Here is a 22,646-nt window from a genome sequence, read left to right as displayed (position 1 = left end):
TCCTTTGCTGTACACTTGAAACTAACACAGCATTGTAAATCAGCCATATTCCAATAAAATTAAAATATTAAAAACAAAATAGAATGGTATTAAGAAGTGGGGCATTTAAGAGGTGACTGGGTCCAAAGGGTGGAGCCCTCATGACTGGGAATAGTGCCTTTATAGAAGAGAACCCACCCCCGCTTTGCCCTTTCCCCAACATGAGGATACAGTGGGATGACCGTCTTCTATGAGCCAGGAGTCCTCATTAGATACCAAGTCTGTCTATGGCTGTAATACCCTGAATGTGCTGATCTCATCTGAGCTGAAAAGCTCAGAGGGTCAGGCTTGCTTAGTACTTGGATGTGAGATACTAAATCTGCAGGCACCTTAATCTGGGACTTTGTAGCTTCCAGAACAGTGAGAAATGAATTTCTGTTTCTATAAGCTACGCAGGTGATGGTCTTCTCTCATAGTAACCAGAAGGGACTAAGAAAATATCTATTTCATTTAGTGTATGTATTTACATCCTCTTACTATTAACAGATTAGCTGATGTACTACTTAAAATAATACAGTTACCTCAAAGCTCTCTCTGGGAGACCATGGGTTTTTTCAAGGGCTTAATCACCACTGTATCCTCAGCTCCTAAGACAGGATCCAGTAAAAAGGGAAGTATTCAACAAATACCCAGTAAATGAACAAAATGACTCAATCTAAGACTGAGGCAAACTGGCTCGATCTAAATCCCTCTGCATAATATAAAATTTCTTAGAGTTTAAGGTAGACATCCCAGTTTTCAGTCAGTCCTTCACCTTGCCCTGGAGAAACAGAATTGATATATATATACACATCCCATAGCCCACCAAACCAGTATTAGCCCTGTTTGTTCATGGGAACCTTCCACATACAAATTGTATGCTTAAAAACTTCACCTACTTATTTCTTCCACTTAGTTGGACTCAGGCTTCCTTCCTTCATTCATTCAACGGACACAACAGAGCAATTGATGTGTTTGTGTTTGGGTTAACATCAGATTATGCCTCAGTATCAATGCATATATTTAACTGGATGAGCATATCATGGGTTCCTGGTCTCAGCATTTATACAGTTGCTCTCAGTATAAACTTTTCAGCCACCATCTGACCTAGATATTTTTGCTCAACGATTTCTAATTTTTACACATAGTATGTCTCGAGTTTTTCTCCTAGGGGTTTTCTGTGACACAAAATAAAACATAATTGACCACCGAAGGCACAACCATGCTCACTGCGTTCTTAAGGGTTCTGTCCTCTGCAGACCCTCTATCATCTCCTGCGGGTGCACACCTGCCCACAGGTGGTCCCGTTATGATGATGTTCCTATTTGCTAGGAGTTCACTGATGTTGACTGACGGCTGAAGGGCCATGGAAGGCACCTGCACAGCCACCAAGTTAACGAGGTTCTTCTGCTGCATGGCATCACTTGTCTCTGAGGCAGGTTTCTCCCCCTTCATTGCATCTCCATGTTTCTCTCTTGTGTGTATTTTCCTATGTTTACCAAGGCAAGACATGTAGGCAAAAGCTTTCCCACACTCATTGCAGGTATAAGGTCTCTCTCCTGTGTGAGTCCTTTGATGGACAATGAGCTTTTGCTTTGTAGTGAAGGCTTTCCCACAGTCACTGCATTCAAAGGGTTTCTCTCCTGTGTGAATTCTTTGATGTTTAATGAGACCTGACTTCTGGGAACAGGATTTTCCACATTCACTACACACAAAAGGAGTCTTTCCCGTGTGAAATCTCTGATGGGCGATGAGGCAGGTCTTCTGGATGAAGCCTTTTCCACATTCATTGCATGTGTAAGGTTTCTCACCTGTGTGAATTCGCTGATGTACAATGAGATTTCCCTTTTGGATGAAGCCCTTTCCACAGTCACTGCAGATATACCGTTTCTCTCCAGTGTGGGTTTTCTGATGTATGTTGAGCCGTGATTTCTTGAGGAAGGCTTTGCCACAATCAGCGCATTGGTAAGGTTTCTCTCCTGTGTGCGTTCTCTGGTGTTCAGTGAGCATGAATTTTCTAGAGAATGCTTTGTCACAAAGATTACATCGATGGGGCTTCTCTCCTGTGTGAATTATCTGATGATCAGTGAGCCAAGACTTTTTGATGAAAGCTTTCCCACATTCACCACATACATGAGGCTTTTCTGTTTTTTTAGTTTTCTGATGCTCGTTGAATGGGGATTTGGAGCTGATGGGTTTTTGGCTTTGGGGGAATTTAACTTCAGGATGCAACTGTTCACTGTCAGCATGGCGACAGGATTTCTCATCTCCAGTAAGCTCATTGGAGCTGTTTATTTCATAGCTGAGGTTTTGAGAAAGTAAAGTTAAATTTGATTTCATACATTTTCCATGCAAGTCAAACACATCATGATGCTGCCTGCGCAGAAAATGAGTTATGCGCTGATGAACAGCATTTTCTAGTGGGTTCTGTTCATGCCATTGTTCTAGTCTCTTCTCCATGCTCTCATCTTGTAAGTACTCCAGCAGGTGGTCATCAAATTTCCAGACTTCTAATAAAAAGAAGAAAAATGAATTTCCTAAAAATACCCTGATGTGAGGAATCTTTCTGGGGATGTTTTTATAAGTGTAAATAAAATTCTATGTTTAATGTTCCCTGCACATTGGAACAGTGCCACAAACCAGTCAAAAGGAAAAAGTAGTGTAAAACAGGGTCGGATAATTCACAATGAATAAATACAGATTTGAATACCTTCTAAACACTAGCCTTGCAGACATGCAGAGAATGTAAAATACAAGCAGTGTTCTGTGAGAAGGAGCCCAGAGGTTGCAGGGCACCTTATCCATTTTGTGATATGGACTCATCCAGTCCACAGATCCTGACTGCTGACGGTGGTGGACCAGGAACGGTGCTAGTGCTGGGGAGTCACAAACACAATCCACAGGTGCAGAGAGCCTACGCTGTAGAGGGGTAAAACCACTTCACGGGGCAGAGGCAGAACATGAGGAGAACAGCTACATGCTGGGAAAACTGGTGGAAAGGAGCGATGGACAGGGAGAGGGGTGGAGGAAATCTGGCTCAATTTGGAGGAAGACAGGCCTCCCCATGGATCCAGTGTTGTTGTTGGTATGAGAAGAATGAAGAGAATGACACAGGGACTCTCCTGCCAGTTTAGCCATTAAGACTCTTCGCTTCCAGTACAGAGGGCTTGGGTTCAATCCCCGGTGTGTTAGTCGCTCAGCCGTGTTTGACTCTTTTGCGACCCCATGGACTGGAGCCTGCCAGGTTCCTCTGACCAGGGAATTCTCTAGGCCAGAATTCTGGTGTGGCTTGCCATTCCCCTCTCCAAGGGATCTTCCCAACCCAGGGATTGAACCCAGGTCTCGCACATCGCAGGTGAATTCTCTACCATCTGAGTAAGATTCCACATGTCTTGCGGCAAAAAAATTTTTTAAAAGAAGGGGAAAAAAGAAAGAAAATGACACAGCAGAGAACTGCAAGCACATCTAAGTTATAATCTGCACCTTGGAGAGCTGCTCCTTTCCTAAAAGAGGAGCGCTGGCTCACACCGGTCCATTACGCAACTTAATTTCATCACAGCACTTTACACCACCTAGACATATTATTTATTATAAATTTTGATAAATTCATGTCTCATTCTCTTAGAACAAAAGCTCTTGGTATGTTTTTTTCAACTGCTGTGTTTGTGGCTTAGTTGCTCAGTCATATCCAACTCTTTGCAACAGAAGCCCAGCAAGCTCCTCTGTCCATGGAATTTCCCAGTGGTTTGGAGTGGGTTGCCATTTCCATCTCCAGGGGTCTTTCCAACCCAGGGATTGAACCTGGATATACTGCCTTGCAGGTGAATTCTTTCCCATCTGAGTGGCTCAGACTGCTCTAACATTTCACTTTACACTTCATTATCAAAAAAATTCATAGAGGAAGGAATCAAGGAAGCTATTCCATGTACAGAGCAGACTGGGAGGTTTAGGAAGATGTAAATCTCTGTGTGAATAAGATGATCTGTCATGACGAAAGAAGAATTTTTTTGTCCTGAAAGGGAATGTGGTTACCTGGTACTTAATGTTATCAGGATACCAGGGAAAAGAAGTGAAAGCTTTCAGGAAGTGAATGTGATGATAAGGTCTACAAAAATGAGAAGAAGTTTCAAAACTACTAAATACACAAAGGAATTAACTGGAAGTAGGCAAGAATTATGATCGAGTTGAGGCTGGAACTAAGAATGCAGGATGTTAAAATAATTTTCTAGTTAAAAATTCATCCTGAACAGCTGAGCCCTTTACAGAAGAGAGCTCTGCAGGTGGGGACAGTGGAGGTAATGTCTGAATAGCCAGGGTGGAGGCTGCACAGGAGTAAGGGAGAAGCTAACTTGTAGGGTTTCCTAGGAGGGAAGATGATCCACAACCAGGTAGCTACTGGGAACTAAGGAGAGCTGCCATTGAGATGAGGAAATCGTACAGAACCAAGTCTGTGCTGGATCACACTGGGGAGGTATCAACTTGGGAGTTTTCTCCAGTGAGCCAAAGGAATTTGTTAGCTTATTAGAAAGAAGAAAACTTGGAAAGTCAAGAGATCATTGAGTAAGAGCGAAAGCAACATTAGTAAAACCTCAGAGTGGAGAGAAGCCCCAGTGAAGACCAGTTTACTTTGGGGCCGGCATCCAATGGGATGGTTGTGAGAAAGGAAATCAATATGAGCAGTAGAGCAGGAAGGGGCAGTAGACGGCGGCAGACAGGGATTCAAAGTTTTCTCTGTGGAGGGCTTCATCGGTAGCTCAGTGGTAAAGAAACCGCCTGCCAATGCAGGAGACACAAGTTGGATCCCTGATCCAGGAAAATCCGACACGCTGGGGAGCACAAGCCCGTGTGCCACAGCTGTTGAGCCTGTCCTCTAGCACCTGGGAACTGCAACAACTGAAGCTCTTGAGCTCCAGAGCCCATGCTCCAAAACAAGAGAAACCACTGCAATGAGAAGCCTGTGCACCCAAACTAGGGAGTAGCCCCCCTTCGCCACAACTAGAGAAAAGCCAGCATGCAGCAATGAAAAAAATAAAAAATTTTTTAAAAAAAGTCTTCTCTGTGGCGAGAGGTCCTGGAAGGGGGAATTTCATAGAAAATGAGGTGGAAGAGGATGGAGAAGGAAAAGATATGAAAATGATAGGGAAAAGAACACTAGGCAAACAAAAATCAAGATGGCAGTAAAATAAACAGATACTAGAAGACACAGAATATTTCCTAAAAAGGGATATATTCTTCTCTAAACTCGTACAATACTTTGGCCACCTGATGCAAAGAACTGACTCATTTAAAAAGACTCTGACGCTGGGAAAGATTGAAGGCGGGAGGAGAAGGGGACAACAGAGGATAAGATGGTTGGATGGCATCACCGACTTGATGGACAGGAGTTGGAGTAAACTCCGGGAGTTGGTGATGGACAGGGAGGCCTGGCGTGCTGCAGTCCCTGGGGTCGCAAAGTCAGACATGACTGAGCGACTGAACTGAACTGAAACTCCTACAAAGAAAAGTTCTCTGATACTGGGAGAGAAATGCAGAGAGGCACTGTTCACCCATTCTTTAACCCCCTCGCAGCTGTGGCTCTTCTCTGACTATCATCTCCACGGCCTGTACCCCTGCTGGTCTCTTACTCACCTGAACAGGTTCGACAGTGGACTTCATCATCCATCGTCCATGGTTCTCCTTGATCCAATTTGGAGAGTACCTCTGGTGTGCTTGCTTGAAAACCTGTTCATGGGAAATGACAGATTATTTAGGCCCAGTGAGTTCGCCTTGGGGTCTGGGAAGACAGCAGAATGCTACATGTGAGGCCAAAACAATCTCACAACCTACAGAGTCAAGGCTTTTCTCACAGGAGAAGGGAGAATACACCCACTTCTCATGGGCCAGAGAGGACACCGAGCATCACAGACACTCCAGAGCTTTCAGAAGCTGAGAAAGGAAAGGCCACTGACTGGGAAGCTGGTCAGTGACCCAGGCAGCCGTCCTCACCCACGGACACCAGGTTGCTGTGGTTCTCCAGCATCACGTCCCGGTACAGGGCCTTCTGAGCAGGGGCCAGGAGCCGCCACTCTTCCCACGTGAAGGCCACGGCCACGTCGTCAAATGTGAGGGTTTCCTGTAATAAGAAGGTGTCTAATGACGATGTCATCTTGATGATGTGGAAGAAAAGTTAAAGGTGTTCTGCTCATTTCCACTTTACAGGCTGCACTGAGATACCCAGTAAGGCTTTTATTTTAATGTATCATTAAAGAAGCAATGCCTAATGCAACATTCTCTAATTGTATAGTCAGCCATCCATTCATTTATCCAATTGGAACTTTCCATAGTATGTAGAACTAAATGTTCTTTATTAAGCGAGAAACTCTACATTCTCACATACATGTGTGTGTGTATATAAAACAGGAAAAGATATACAAATTTATACTTTATAGACTAATGAAAGTGATTTTTTTTACAGGTTTCTACAAGCCCACTGGGGAACAACGGAAAGAATGAAACAAACCAGAAGTCACCTGGGCCTGAATCATTTTCTTCTGTTCTCTGAAAACGCCTGGCAACCGGGAGGCTCTGTTGATGTGTCTCCTGGATCTGTTCCCAATTTCTGTTCTGAAATTTGTCTTCAAGCAAGCATATCCCAAGAAAATGCTGCTACCAAATCCTGTTCGTCCTCCTTCGACTGATTCTTTTGCTGCTGGGGACTCAGGACCTTGGGTGGAGGAGAAAATTCAAGCTAAGGGTACATTTCCTCTGGGCTTGGATGTTATTGCTGCTCCTGGGTGCTCATCTTAACCCAATGCCCACAGCATTGCCGAGTGTCCCTTTATTGGTAGCCCCAGAAACTTTTATACCTCTGGCCAAAAAAACCTAAGCTTCTGAATGTGACGGAGGTAATGTTCCTTTGTTCCATGAACCTTAAGTGGGTGACTGTCAAATGAGATGAGGGACAAGAGATTCATCCAGCAGCAGGCCTCAGGAGCAGGAGAATCGCAGGCAGTTCAGTTATACAAAAGGGACCCACATGGGAGGAGAGGCGCTGGGCACTGTTTCCTTTAAACCATGTGCGGTCAGGAACCTACTCAAAAATTTTTATACATCCTGTGACTACACGTACTTCATTTTGAAAACCAACATACTGCTCAAACCAGAAACGCTTTGTTATAAAAAATACTGGTAATATCTTAGAAGGTTTTAAATATATAATAAATTAAAATACAAAATAGTCGTATATAAATGAAGTTGAAGTGCTCTAAGACTACTATGTTGTCAGAAGAAAGTATAAAAGTACTAATTAACAAGAATTTGACAAACAAAAATTATATGTTGTATGCACTCTCCAGTGTCATAATGAACACTAACAGCTCTCTTAAAACACAGTTTGTGGTGCTATCAGAAGAGGGAAATGTAATAACAAGAAACTCATACACAACAAGGTGTGATTCTGCCACCAATTTGATACATAGTTCTTTATTAACACATCATGAAACAATTCTACAACACCGGCTGGATGTCCTACACTTCAACTCAATTCCGCCACTATGTACCTGGAGATAATATCATATTTCATGAGTTAAAGGCTCAGTCCTATGAGACTGGCCTCTACCCTCTGCTTCATGTGCAAACACAAGTCCAGATTGTCACCTGTGCTTCCAAGCAACTGGCCACAGATCGCAGGGTCCAATGACCCCCTCCTTGGGTTTATTCATTTGCTAGAGGAGGGAATTCTGTGGAGGTCCAGTGGCTAGGACTCTGTGCTTCTACTGCAGGGGGCATGGGTTCCATCCCTGGTCAGGGAACTAAGATCCCACATGCTGTGTGGCATGGCCAAAAACGAAGCAAAAAAACAAAACAAAGACCAAAAACAAAACAAACAAAAATATGTTAGAATGGATCCCAGAACTCAGAGAAACATTTTAGGTATTATATTTACTTACAAAAAGATGTAACTCAGGAACAGTCACATGGAAGAGGTGCCCAGGACAGGGTATGTGTGGAAGGGTGAGGAGAGCCCCCTACAGGAGGGTCGCTCTCCCTGCATCTCCACATGTTCACCAAGCCAGAAGACAGCTAAAAAATACATCCCTCCCAAAATCTGGGGCATCCCTCCAAAAGTATAGGTTGAACCAGAGGACACTGTCATGAATTTCCATAGTAACATTATTCATAATAAACCGAAATGCAAGCAACACAAATTTCATAAATAGTCGGAAAATTATATATTCAAACAATAGAATGCTATGGAAAAACAACAGTCTTTGCTCAGCTTTCAAGCTAAGAATGCCTTTTACATCTTTCAAGGACTATAAAACAAAAATAAAGACGTATACGTGAGAGAATGGTGGCATGCAAACCACAAAATATTTACTATGTGGATATTTATATATTTGCACAGTCCTGTTACACAGAGGGGGAAAAAGTACATCCATGTGCAAGAACATAAATGAGTCTCAAAAATATTGAGCCTGACATTAAAAAAGTGCATGATGTGGAGAAAACTAATTTGAAAAGATACAGGCATCCCAATGTTCATAGCAGAACTACTTACAATAGCCAAGACACAGATGCAACCCAAGTGTCCATCAATAGATGAACAGATAAGGAAGATGTGGTATATACATATATATAGTTGAAAACAGGCAAAACTAAATAAACTATAATGATGAGGAATGAATAATTACAACACCATAAAGTTAACATTAGAAAATTGGGCCAAAATTTTTCAACAATATCATTATCGACATGAAAAAAGAGATCCAAGGCCTTACTTCTTTAAAAGAAAAAAATGCTCCTCTAGAAACCCCAAAGCACATTTCTACATACATAGCTAGTTAGAACCGCCCCGTATACATAAGCTCTTTTCTTAGTACAAACTCAATCACTAGCAATGGGAACTCAAACCACATGATTGACTAAGACCAGTCATGACTTCCGAATAAATTGGGATATGGGTGACCTTGCCAGAAGGCACCTTGCCAGATAATTAAACAAAATGGAGATTCTGCTAGCAAAGAACAAAGTTTTCACGTTTGTCAGGGAGGAAAGTAACGGTGTGTGTTAGTTGCTCAGTCGTGTCCTACTTTTTGCATCCCATGGACTGTATTCTGCCAGGCTCCTCTGTCCATGGAATTCTCCAGGCAAGAATACTGGAGCGGGTAGCCATTTCCTTCTCCAAAGTAACGGTGCTGTTGCAATACATCGTTATTAGGAGGTGAGTGCAAGTGTTGACAAATAGTTTCTGCTAAAAGTACAGACGGATTTTCAAATTTGCAGGCCAAAATGCCTCTGTCACGATATTCTCTGCCTTTGCTGTGCGAAAGCCGCACAGACAACATAAGACATATTGTCATTGCTGGTTCAGTCTCTCGTTCTATAGTCAACTTCTCGAATAAAAGCTAAACACCAGGATAACCAAGGTCCTACAGCATAGCACAGGGAGCTATACTCAGTGTCCTATCATAAATCATAATGGAAAAGAATATTAAAGAGATGAAATTCACAATGTTGTAAACCAATTATAAAAGAGAAAATACAGATGGTTTGGAACTATTACCCTGGGATGTACGGTCTTCTGGCGCTTCCTTATTAACCCGAAACCTGGTACAGACACCCTCATGTGATGACCCAGGCACCCCCTCGCCATCACTGAGCGCCGAATTAAATCCCCAATCTAAATCCGACACTGCGATCGTCGTCAATGCCACTGTACACCCTGCACGCGGAGTGATCCACAGAACCCCAAGCCCTGAAAACTGGAAGAAAAGCATTGATCTCTACAAAATCTAATCATACTGACCCCCAGGACACCCCCAATGCAAACCACAGACAAACTCCGCGTCTGGTTCCCAAAGCCAGTACCCACCTGGTTCCCCTTAAATATAACCACCTCGGCACTTCTGCCTTATGCCTCTGCCCTCTGGAGATAATCCCAGGGGTCCAGACGGCAGCAAGTCCACGTATCACCCTGGGCGAAACAATACCACTACTGTGACGACAAGAAAGAAGAAGAAGAAAGAAAATCCAGGGACAAAAATCACATACTAAACAGATTTTCCCCAGACCGACGGCAAACCTAAACACCCTCCTACTTCGGTGAACTGCTTTGACGTCTAGACCTGTCTACGGATGCCGAAGTGGATCTGGGCTGTCACTGGAGCTGACGAACCAACTTCCGTTACGTCCTAGACAGGCAATATGTCTGCGCCCAGTTCACAACAGGGGGCGGCCATGTTGGCAAACCTGACGTACGGAAAGTCCAGGGATAGATTTGTAGGCCAGGAGCTGGGAATAGCCTGGAGGGTGAGGAGCCCCTGAAATTCTCTGATTTCCTCACATTTCGACTCTTGCAGAAAATAGGTACGATTTCAGTCTCAAGCTTCGTGAGGCAAAAATAATGCTGGCTAAGGTGCATAAGGCCACCTCATGCGAAGAGTTCACTCATTGGAAAAGACCCTAATGCTGGGAAGGATTGGGGGCAGGAGAAGGGGACGACAGAGGATGAGATGGCTGGATGGCATCACCGACTCGACGGACAGGGGTTTGAGTAGACTCCGGGAGTTGATGATGGACAGGGAGGCCTGGCGCGCTGCGATTCATGGTGTCGCAGAGTCGGACACGACTGAGCGACTGAAAACTGAACCGAAGGTGCTTTTAGAAGGCTAGTCATGGAAGTAAGTACGGCCTCGGCATATATTATCTGTATTCTGTATAAAATTTTGTATAAATTATATACATTATATATATATGATATATACAATTATATACAAGTTTGTTTAATTATATATGTAAATTGTATAAATTTTTTTTTATAAATCCGTATTTTTATACTTTGTATTAAAAGAAAAAATTCCAAAGAGGTAGGCGCTCACTGGTCGGCTTGGCAGTGAAGAACACACTCCCAGAAAGGGAAAAGATAATACATCTGGTAAACGGACTCCAAGGAGAGCTTCCGAAGGAAAAAGAGCTTGCAGGAAGCTGACTTTAAGAAGAGAAAAAGATTTCCAGCAACTGCTACAGTATGGGGCTGGCCATTAACGAGGGAAAAGATCAGCAGGGGCTACCCATGTTGTGACTGGGGGTGGGGGCTCAGGAAAAGGCCACCATCAGTGAGGCCATTAATGGTGTGCAGTCAATGGGAAAAGCTTGCCCTGACTCCATCCCGCCACAAGGTAAGGGTGGTGATGGGGACAATAATCCAAGATTTAGGGCAAAGAACGTCAAAATTAGGTGTGTGTCAGGCTGTTGTGAAATTAGGCTGTGGTTAAAGAAACAGTCCTGGAATATTCTCTAGTTACCAATGATGGGGGACTTCCTTTAGTACTTCAGTATTGGCTCAAATTTTATCCAGAAAAGCTTGGGGTGGAGAGCCTTCCCCATTATTACTAAAGCATGTGTATGTGTGCTAAGTCACTTCCATGGAGTCCCACTCCTGCGATCCTATGGACTGTAGCTCACCAGGCTCCTGTGTCCATGGGATTCTCCAGGTAAGAATACTGGAGTGAGTTGCTTTCTGTCCTCCAGGAGATTTTCCCCACCCAGGGATTTAACCGGAGTCTCATGTCTCCTGTATTAGCAGGTGGGTTCTTTACCACTAGCTCCACCTGGAGCTTCCCTGATAGCTCAGTTGGTTAAGCATCTGCCTGCAATGCAAGAGACCCTGGTTCCATTCCTGGGTCAGGAAGATCTCCTGGAGAAGAGATAGGCTACCCACTCCAGTATTCTCTGCATTCCCTTGTGGCTCAGCTGGTAAAGAATCCACCTGCAATGCAGGAGACCTGGTTTCATTCCCTGGGTCTGGAAAATCCCCTGGAGGAGGGCATGGCAACCAACTTCAGTATTCTTGCCTGGAGAATTCCATGCACAGAGGAGCCTGGCAGGCTATAGTCCATAGGATCACAAAGAGTCGTACACGACTGAATCGACTTAGCCTGCATGCACTCAGGATAGTGAGAGGCCAAGAGCCCCACTCTCAGAAGAGGGAGGAAGAAGAGAAAGCACGTCTCAATTCAGTAGTTTAAAACTGAAGCTGGAATTTTTGAAATGGTGATAGCTCTCAAGAGTTTTAAGAGTTTTGAGAGCTTTGCCCTGAGGACAAAGTTTCTTCACTACATCCTTTAAGAACATCACCTCCCATCTCCTATATTTTCTTCCATTCTTAGACATGAAACCAGTCAATTCTGAAGGAAATCAACCCTGAAAATTCATTGGAAGGACTGATGCTGACGCTCCAATACTTTGACCACCCAATGCAGAAAGATGACTCATTGGAAAAGACTTTGATGCTGGGAAAGATTGAGGGTAAGAGAAGGGGGAGGCAGAGGATGAGATAGATAGCATCACCAACTCGACATGAATTTGAGCAAACTCTGGGAGATAATGAAGGACAGGGAAGTCTGGCATGCTGCAATCCATGGGGTCACAAAGAGTTGGACATAACTCAATGACTGAACAACTTAGAAACTGCAATTCTTGTCCTTTCTGAGGATTCTCTTTCATTTTGCTTTGCCCAGTTTATATTGAGTCTCTAATCACACACAATATAAAGACAGCTATGTTCTTTAGAACTGTCTTCCAGTGGCTCCCTCCATTCAATGACAAAAAAAAAATGATTAGTACATTAGCTTGTTCATTCATGTCCCAAACAATTGGTTTTTATTTTCCTACACTGGGAAATACGACTTTCTAGGATGATGGAAATGATGACAGATTTCTCTCAGTATGTACTTTTCAGCCATATCACTCAGTCAGTTCCGTTGCTCTTTGCAACCCCATGGACTGCAGCACACCAGGCTTCCCTGTCCATCACCATCTCCTGGAGCTTGCTCAAAGTCACATCCATAAAGTCAGTGATGCCATCCAACCATCTCATACTCTGTTGTCCCCTTCTCCTCCTGCCTGCAATCTTTCCGAGCCTCAGGGTCTTTTCTAACGAATCAGCTCTTCGCATCAGAGGTGGCCAAAGTATTGGAGTTTCAGCTTCAGCATCAAAGGACAGTCAATCATGTCCTTCCAATGAATATTCAGGATTGATTTCCTTTAGGATTGACTGGTTTGATCTCCTTGAAGTCCAAGGGACTCTCTAGAGTCTTCTCTAGCACCACAACATCAATTCTTCAGCACTCAGCTTTCTTTATCGTCCAATTCTCACATCTGTACATGACTACTGGAATAACCATAGCTTTGACTAGATGGACCATTGTCGGCAAGATAACGTCTCTGCTTTTTAATACACTGTCTAGGTTTGTCATAGGTTTTCTTCCGAGGAGCAAGCATCTTTTAATTTCATGGCTGCAGTCACCATCTGCAATGATTCTGGAGCCCCAGAATATAAAGTCTCTCACTGTTTCCATTGTATCCCCATCTATTTGCCATGAAGTGATGGGACTGGATGCCGTGATCTTAGTTTTCTGAATGTTGAGTTTTAAGCCAGATTTTTCACTCCTTTCACCCTCATCAAGAGGCTATTTAGTTCCTCTTTGCTTTCTGCCATAAGGGTGGTGTCATCTGCATATCTGAAGTTATTGATATTTCTTCCAGCAATCTTGATTCCAGCTTGTGCTTCATGCAGCCCAGCATTTTGCATTATGTACTCTGCATATAAGTTAAATAAGCAGAGTGACAATATACAGCCTTGTCTGTGTGGATCACAACAAACTGTGGAAAATTCTTAAAGAGATGGAAATACCAAAGCACTTTACCTGCCTCCTGCAAAACCTATATGCTTGTCAAGAAGCAGCAGTTAGAACTGGACGTGGAACAATGGACTGATTCAAAAATTGGGGAAGAAATATGTCAAGCCTCAGTATTGGGAAAGATTGAAGGCAGGAGAAGGGGAAGACAGAGGACAAGATGGCTGGATGGCATCAGTAACTCAATGGACATGAGCTTGAGCAAGCTCTGGAAGATGGTGAAGGACAGGGAAGCCTGGCATGCTGTAGTCCATGGGGTTGCAAAGAGTTGGACACAAATGAGTGACTGAAGAACAATATATTGGAACACCTGATGCACAGAAGGCCAAGGGGACGGGTTTGGGGACCAGGAACCAGGGATGAATGGGATGGTGACAAGCCAGTGAAGTTATTTCATTTGCTGGCACTTAAGCTCTTCAGAAAATTAGATTTTCAGAGACTCAGGTTTGCAAAGCAAATAAGGAGCTACCTAAATTGGGTTTGACAGACTAAGCAGAAAAGTAATAGTGCCATGGCCTTTATTTTACACTTTATAATTTAAAAGGAGACCCAAGTTTGATCCCTGAGTTGGGAAGGTCCCTGGAAAAGGGAATGGCTACCCACTCCAGTATTCTTGCCTGGAGAACTCCACGGACAGAGGAGCCTAGTGGGCTACAGTTCTTGTGGAGAAGACTTGTCAGAGTCCCTTGGACTGCAAGGAGATCAAACCAGTCAATCCTAAAGGAAATCAACGCTGAATATTCATTGGAAGTACTGATGTTGAAGCTGAAGCTCCAATACTTTGGTCTCCTGAGGCAAACAGCTGTCTCATTGGAAAAGCCCCTGATGTTGGGGAAAACTGAAGGCAAAAGAAGAGGGCAACAGAGGATGAGATGCGTAGATAGTACCACTGATGCAAGGGACATGAATTTGAGCAAACTCTGGGAGACAGTAAAGGACAGGGAAGCCTGGCATGCTGCCCTCTATGGGGTCACAAGAATCAGACACGACTTATTGACTGAACAACAACAATTAAAGAGGAGAGGGACAAGTTTCAAAAGGGACTACGACTTCCCGTGTTGGTACCCCAGCAGGGAACGAACTCCTGGAAACAGAAATGGCAATACATCCAGTAAACACACATCCCCAAAAAGCTTTGTAAGAAAATTTCTTTCAGGAAGTATCTGTTAGGTCAGGATAAGATTTCGAGGAACCGACACAGTGTGCAATAAGTCATCACGTTCCAAAAGAAAAGAGCAGCTGGGATGAAGCTTAAATTTTGATTGGGAAAGGCCACTAAAAGTTAGGCCAGTGAAGGTCTGGAGACAATGAGAATGGCACAACCAGAATTGAAAGTCCAAAAGTATTACGGTCAATAGCTATTTGACCAAGACACTAAGATAATTCCATGGGTTTAGTCTTTTCAACAAGGGATGCTGGGATACTTGTATACTTATTTGCAGAAAAATAACTTCAGACCCTTAACCCTCATGATATACAAATTTTAACTCAAAATAGATCTCAGTCCTAAATATAAGAAGTAAAAGTATAAACTTAAAGAAGCAAACAGGAGACAAACTTCATGAACCTGAGGGAGCCAAAGGGTTCTGCAGCAAGACAATAAAGGCTGAGCTGTAAAATAAATGAGTAGCGTGAGAGATTGGGAGAAAATATTGACACATTTAACATCTGATAAAGGATATTCAGAATATATAAAGAGTACTCAAAATTCATCAAGTCAAGTATTGAGTTATTTTTTGGGGTTATGAAAATTTCTACATATTAGATCATGGTGATGGACACACAATCCTATTGTTAAATGTTAAATATTAACACAAATGTTAATGTTGCATTAAATGTTATTAACTTATTGTTAAATGTTAACACAAATGTTAATGTGTCAAATTGTAACACAACTTATTAAATGTCATTGAATTATACTACTGGCAAATGTTACATATAAATTATGCCCATAAAACTGTTAAAATCAATTGCTGTTCTGTACTACAAAATTTATAAGAAATGGACATTTTAAAATACACCAGCTACAACCACAAAATTATAAGGTTATTTAAGATTTTTAAAAATGGAGCTATCTGGGATATACAAGAAAAACTATACAACAAATCTTGAAGTGATAATGTAAGAATATGGATAATGAGAGGGTCATAATATAAACTGAACATAACTGAATGCCTTATGTTTTTCAAGTATAACCCTATTTAATGCACATCTTTTATATATAGCTGGAGTTATTACCCTACTAGTTCACCAATGATATTATTACAGACACATAATATAAGTTATAGATACACAAGAACATTTTATAATATGGAAATGCATTTATAATGAGAAAATAAATGATGAAACTAGATCAAACCTATTTTTTACAGCTTTGAGATATAATTGATATAGATTATACCTATTTTAGATGTGAGAGTTGGACTGTGAAGAAAGCTGAGCACTGAAAAATTGATGCTTTTGAACTGTGGTGTTGGAGAAGGCTCTTGAAAGTCCCTTGGACTGCAAGGAGATCCAACCAGTTCATCCTAAAGGAAATCAGTCCTGGGTGTTCATTGGAAGGATTGATGCTGAAGCCGAAATTCCAGTACTTTGGCCACCTGATGCAAAGAGTTGACTCATTGGAAAAGACCCTGATGCTGGGAGGGATTGGGGGAAGGAGGAGAAGGGAACGACAGAAGATGAGATGGCTAGATGGCATCACCGACTCGATGGACATGAGTTTGAGTAAACTCTGAGAGGCCTGGCATGCTGCGATTCATGGGGTCACAAAGAGGCGGACATGACTGAGCAACTGAACTGAAATGAACTGATACCTATTTTAGCTATGACAAACCTAGACATTGTTTTGAAAAGCAGTGACATTACTCTGCTGACAAAGGTCTGTATAGTCAAGGCTATGGTCTTTCCAGTGGTCACATTTGGGTGTGAGGGCTGGCCCATAGAGAAGGCAGGTCACCAAAAATTTGATGGCTTCAAACTATGGTGCTAGAGAAGACTCCTGAAAGTCCCTTGGACTGCAAGGAGAACAAACCAGTCAATCAAGGGAAGTTCAACCTTGAATACACTTTGGAAGGACTGATGCTGAAGCTGAAGCTCCAGTATTTTGGTCATCTGATGTGAACAGCAGACTCACTGGAAAAGTCCCTGATGCTGGGAAATATTGAGGACAGAAGGAGAAGAGAGAGTCAGAGAATGAGATGGCTGGATGGCATCACCAATGCAATGGACGTGAACTGGGGCAAACTCTGGGAGACGGTGAGAGATAGGGAGGCCTGATGTGCTGCAGTCCATGGGGTTGCAAAGAGTCAGACATGACTGGGCGACTGAACAACAACAAATACCTATTTTACATTTTTATTTGGAGAAAACTTTAGATTTACACAAAAGTCGCAAAATGCTACAAAGAATGCATATATACCTTCATTTGACTTCCTCTCATGTGAATATTTTATATGACCATGGTGTGTGTGTACCAGTTGCATCTGATTCTTCACGGCCCTATGAACTGTATCCTGCCAGGCTCCTCTGTCCAGGGGATTCTCCGGGCAAGAATACTGGGGTGGGTTGTCATGCCTTCCTCCAGGGGATCTTCCTGACCCAGGGACCAGACTCAAGCCTCCTGCATCTCTTGCATTGAGGACAGTCTTTACCCAGTGAGCCACCTGGGTAGGCCCTATGTAACCATGATACATTTGTCAAATTGAGATATTAACATTGCTATGACACTCAACTAAATTACAGTTTCTATTTGGGTTTCACAAGTTTTTCCACTACTGTCCTCTTTCTGTCTCAGGATTCAACCCAGGGAAGAATACTGCCTTTAAACATCATGTTTCCCTGAATTCCCTTGTTCCATGACCATCCCTCACCCTTTTCTCTTTTTCCTGTCTTCAATCATTTTGAGGAGTACCAATCAGGTATTTGGGATATTGACCTTCTTTTAGGTCGGTCTGTTTTCCTCATTAAACAAGGGTTGTCCATATTGGAAAAGACACCTCTGAATCAAAGTCCCTTTCTAATAACATCATGTCTAGCGATATAGGCTATCAAAGGGACAACAAAGGTAATATTTGCCAGATTTTTCCACTGAAAATAGCAAAAAAAAAAAAAAAACTGACCAAAAAGAACCAACATATAGAGCTCACATCAACAGATTTCAAGATTTATAAACCTTCAGTAGTATTGGTGAAAGGATAAAACACAGAACAAAGGAATACAACAGAGATCCCAAGAAGACCCACATAAGTCAATTACACTCAAGTGTTTCACAGAGGTAAAAAGGTTGTTCAAAATGGAGAAAGAGAGACTTTTCAGCAAATAATGCTGGAAGAGTTAGAGGTCCACAGGCCAAAAAAAAAAAAGGTTGGGGGGGGGCAGTGCGGGGGCGGGGAATTTCAAAAGAATCTCAACACATTCATCCCATAAGCCCTATACTGGTAAAGAACTGATATCCAGACAAGAGTTCTTAAAAGTCAATAAGAGCCTGCTGAGCAGTGGGCTAATTTCCTTTAGGATTCACTGGTTTGATCTTGCTGTCCAAGAACATGGGCTGGATATTAAATTGCTAACCTGGGGGAGAAGTCGTGCTCATTAGTTTCACACCTTCCATCCAGTTTTCAATTATTGAGTCTTGCAGAGCTTAACACATGTACCCTAAACCCTGACCAACAAAACCACTGATCATTAAACCCTTCAGCTTAAGCCTTAATCAAAGGCCCCATCACTAACACCCAGATTCCTCAGTAACTCAACCCAAAGGAAACCCCCGATATGGACACTGACATGCATTCCCTCTTCACTGACCCCCCACACACCCCTCACTGGGGATCCTCACCCAGAATCAGGCTCACCAGATTGAGACCCCAGAGACTCCTCCGGTAGCTGCCAAAGCCTGAACCTGATCCAAAACCAGTTCTGCTTCTAATGTGTTCTCCCCATCGTGCATCTGTGGCTGTTGCTAGGGACTCGGAGGGCCCGGGAGGAGATGTGTCTGCTGAGGGCTCTGGGTTAGTTTCCTGAGTTCTGGCCTCGCACAGGCTCTGTGACATCACATGGCTCCGTGACCTCAGAGAGGTTCTGGCCTTTAGGATGTGACTGGCTTTAACAGCTATCACTTTGCTGGGTGGGAAGACATGGAAATGTCATATGGTACCCCACTGCCTTCGTCACTTTGCAAGAGATTGTCACAGGCACAGAGCTACCTTAAGTCTTCTGAGGCTGGCACCTTGCCAAGGCCAATGTGGTATGAGATGCATTCTAGTCATCAGTTTGGGCAAAACTGGCAAGTTGATGGTGCCCTTGAGCCCTTAGGCAGTAACACCTTGAGTACGGCCAGTTTGCCTGAAGTCTGATATTCTTGTGGAAGGAAAAAAATGTGCAGAGAGCTTCTGGTTGGATCAAAGGTTGAATTTACTTGAGGTCTATGTTGGAAAAAATCTTTGCTTGTATTTCCTTTACTCACACTACTGCCACAATTGCAACACGTGTGACACGTCTGTCACCTCCTCTACACCAACTGGGTCCTTAAGTCTGACTCAGTTATAACCCTGTCTATTCAGAGATATTGCCAGACCCCAGAAGTAAAGGGCTCAGTCCTGTAAGAACGCTGCTGCCCCAGTACAGATGCCAGTTTTAAGTAGCAGGTCCCCAAGTTACCTACAACTTGTCTGACTTGGCTACAAATCTGAGATTTTTACAACCTCTGCTTTGGGTTCAATTAATTTGCTAAAAGGGCTTCTCAGGCGGCACTAGTGGTGAAGAACCCACCTGCCAGGAGACGTAAGAGACAAAGGTTCAATCCCTGGGTCAGGAAGATTTCCCTGGAGGAGGGCATGGCAACCCACTCCAGAATCCTTGCCTGGAGAATCCCATAGACAGCCTGTCAGTGTCTGCAGTCTTGCAGACACTGGGGTTGCAAAGAGTCGGACATGACTGAAGCGACTCCAAGGTAACAGAAACCCACGTAAGACGGTAGGCACTGAGAGAGGGCATCAGAGGACAGACAGACTGAAACCACAATCACAGACAACTAGCCAATCTGATCACAGGACCACAGTCTTGTCTAACACAATGAAACTAAGCTATGCCTTGTGGGGCCACCCAAGACAGATGGGTCATGGTGGAGAGGTCTGACAGAATGTGGTCCACTGGAGAAGGGAATGGCAAACCACTTCAGTATTCTTGCTTTGAGAACCCCATGAACAGTATGAAAAGGCAAAAAGATAGGACACTGAAAGATAAACTTCCTAGGTCAGTAGGTGCCCAATATGCTACTGGCGATCAGTGGAGAAATAACTCCAGAAAGAATGAAGGGATGGAGTCAAAGCAAAAACACCCAGCTGTGGGTGGGACTGGTGACAGAAGCAAGGTTCGATGCTGTAAAGAGCAATATTGCATAGGAACCTGGAATGTTAGGTCCATGAATCAAGGCAAATTGGAAGAGGTCAAACAGGAGACAAGAGTGAACATCGACATTCTAGGAATCAGAGAACTAAGATGGACTGGAATGGGTGAATTTAACTCATATGACCATTATATCTGCTACTGTGGGCAGGAATCCCTTAGAAGAAATGGAGTAGCCAAAATGGTCAACAAAAGAGTCTGAAATGCAGTACTTGGATGCAATCTCAAAAACGACAGAATGATCTCTGTTCGCTTCCAAGGCACACCATTCAATATCACGGTAATCCAAGTCTATGCCCGGACTAGTAACACTGAATCATTTGAATCATTAACATCTGAAACAGTTCTGATGAGGTGGATGAAACTGGAGCCCATTATACAGAAAGAAGTAAGCCAGAAAGAAAAACACCAATACAGTATACTAACGCATATATATGGAATTTAGAAAGATGGTAACGATAACCCTATATGCAAGACAGAAAAAGAGACACAGATGTATAGAACAGACTTTTGAACTCTGGGAGAAGGCGAGGGTGGGATGATCTAAGAGAACAGCATCAAAACATGTATATTATCAAGTGTGAAACAGATCACCAGTCCAGGTTGGATGCATGAGACAAGTGCTCGGGGCTGGTGCACTGGGATGACCCAGAGGGATGGGATGGGGAAGGAGGTGGGAGGGGGGTTCAGGATGAGGAACACATGTAAATCCATGGCTGATTCATGTCAATGTATGACAAAAACCACTACAATATTGTAAAGTAATTAGCCTCCAACTAATAAAAATAATTGGGAAGAAAGAAAAAAAAAGGAGGCTGGTTTTACATGAGTTGTTTTGTACATTTTTTTATCAATATAAAATATGTTGTAATCACTAAAGATAATACCACATTCTTTGCACTGCAATTCTTCTCTGCATACTATTTTCTTAAGGGTCTGCAACTTGCAACACACTTCCCCAAAGAGACTACCTGTGATTTCATTTATGTTTAACATGGATTAACAAGTGGGCAAAAGCCTTCCCACATTCACTGCATCCACAGGGCCCCTCTCCTGTATATTTTCATCGATGATCCTTGAGCCCTGACTTTGTGGTAAAGGCTTTCCCACATTCACAGCATTCATATGGCCTCTTTCCCACATGAATTCTCTAACAGGTGATGAGATCATTTTTGTGTAAAGAGAATTTTCCACATTCAGTACATGCAAAGAAGCATTTCCTGAGCAAAGTCTCTGATGTTCTATTAGGCATGTCTTCTTCCAAAATGCTTTACCACACTCGTTGCATTTGTATAGTTCCTCTCCAGTGCAAATCTGCTGATATATACCTAGAGTACTCCTTACAGAAAGTGAAGTTGCTCCGTCATGTCCGACTCTTTGTGACCCCATGTACTGTAGCCTACCAGGCTCCTCCGTCCATGGGATTTTCCAGCCAAGAATACTGGAGTGGGTTGCCATTTCCTTCTCCAGATCTTCCCAACCCAGGGATTGAACCCAGGTCTCCCGCGTTGTAGTCAGACAGTTTACCATCTGAGCCACCAGGGAAGTCTAAGCCCTTGCTGTGTTCATTACATATATATGGTTTCTCTCCAGTATGAGTTCGCAGGTGTGCACTAAGCTTCCTTTTTGAGAACAAGCCTTTGCCACACATTTACTGCATACATAGGGTTTCTCTACAGTGAGTTCATTCATGTACAATGAGACTGCCTTTCTGAACGAAGCCTTTTCCACAATCAGTGCACATGTAGGGTTTCTCTCTAGTGTGAGTTCATTGATGTCTGATGAGGTGGGCCTTGGCTGGAGAAGCCTTTCCGCATTCACTGCATACGTAGGATTTCTCCCCTGTATGAGTTCACTCATGTACGATCAGTTGGCTCTTCACAGTAAAGCCTTTCCCACAATCACTGCATATAAAGTAGTATGAGTGCACTGATGTACAACGACGAGATCATCCTTCATAGTGAAGCCTTTTCCTCAGACACGACACACATAGGGTTTCTCTCCTGTATGTTTGCTGACGTATGATGAGGCAGTGCTTCGTTGAAAAGCCTTTCCCACATTCACTGCACGTGTATAGTTTCTTTTCTCTGAGTTTGCTGATGTGTGCTAAGACTGTTCTTCAAGGTGAACCTTTCCCACATTCACTGCATATAAAGGGTTTCTCATCTGTAATAAGACATCTCTTCTCAATGAAGACTTTTCCACATTCACTGCATATGTAAGGTTTTCTCTCCTGTGAGATCCAACCAGTCCATCCTAAAGGATATCAGTCCTGGATCCTCATTGGAAGGACTGATGTTGAAGCTGAAACTCCAGTACTTTGGCCACCTGATGCGAAGAGCTGACTCATTTGAAAAGACCCTGATGCTGGGAAAGATTGAAGGCAGGACGAGAAGGGGACGATAGAGGATGAGATGGTTGGATGGCATCACCGACTCAATGGACATGAGTTTTGAGTAAACTCTGGGAGTTGGTGATGGATAGGGAGGCCTGGCATGCTGCAGTCCAAGGGGTCACATAGTCAAACACGACTGAGCGACTGAA

General features: G+C 43.2%; 1 protein-coding gene across 2 annotated transcripts; it reads right to left on the bottom strand.

Moving 5' to 3' along the window:
• Positions 1-924: 924 nt before the first annotated feature.
• Positions 925-6,658, bottom strand: LOC122420628 (zinc finger protein 350-like). Of its 2 annotated transcripts, none has more exons than XM_043435965.1 (4): positions 6,528-6,658; positions 6,004-6,130; positions 5,647-5,739; positions 925-2,528 (listed from the first exon to the last, which is right to left on the bottom strand). In XM_043435965.1, exons 1-4 carry the CDS (start codon positions 6,540-6,542, stop codon positions 1,186-1,188), a joined length of 1,578 nt encoding a protein of 525 aa, XP_043291900.1. In that variant the 5' UTR covers positions 6,543-6,658; the 3' UTR covers positions 925-1,185. The 2 variants fall into 2 exon arrangements, with proteins under 2 accessions (XP_043291900.1, XP_043291901.1); XM_043435966.1 differs by having other exon boundaries at positions 925-2,525.
• Positions 6,659-22,646: the final 15,988 nt, after the last annotated feature.

Source organism: Cervus canadensis, chromosome 18, assembly GCF_019320065.1.
Source record: "Cervus canadensis isolate Bull #8, Minnesota chromosome 18, ASM1932006v1, whole genome shotgun sequence".
NCBI classification, from domain to species: domain Eukaryota; kingdom Metazoa; phylum Chordata; class Mammalia; order Artiodactyla; family Cervidae; genus Cervus; species Cervus canadensis.
This window is presented reverse-complemented; position numbering and strand designations above follow the sequence as displayed.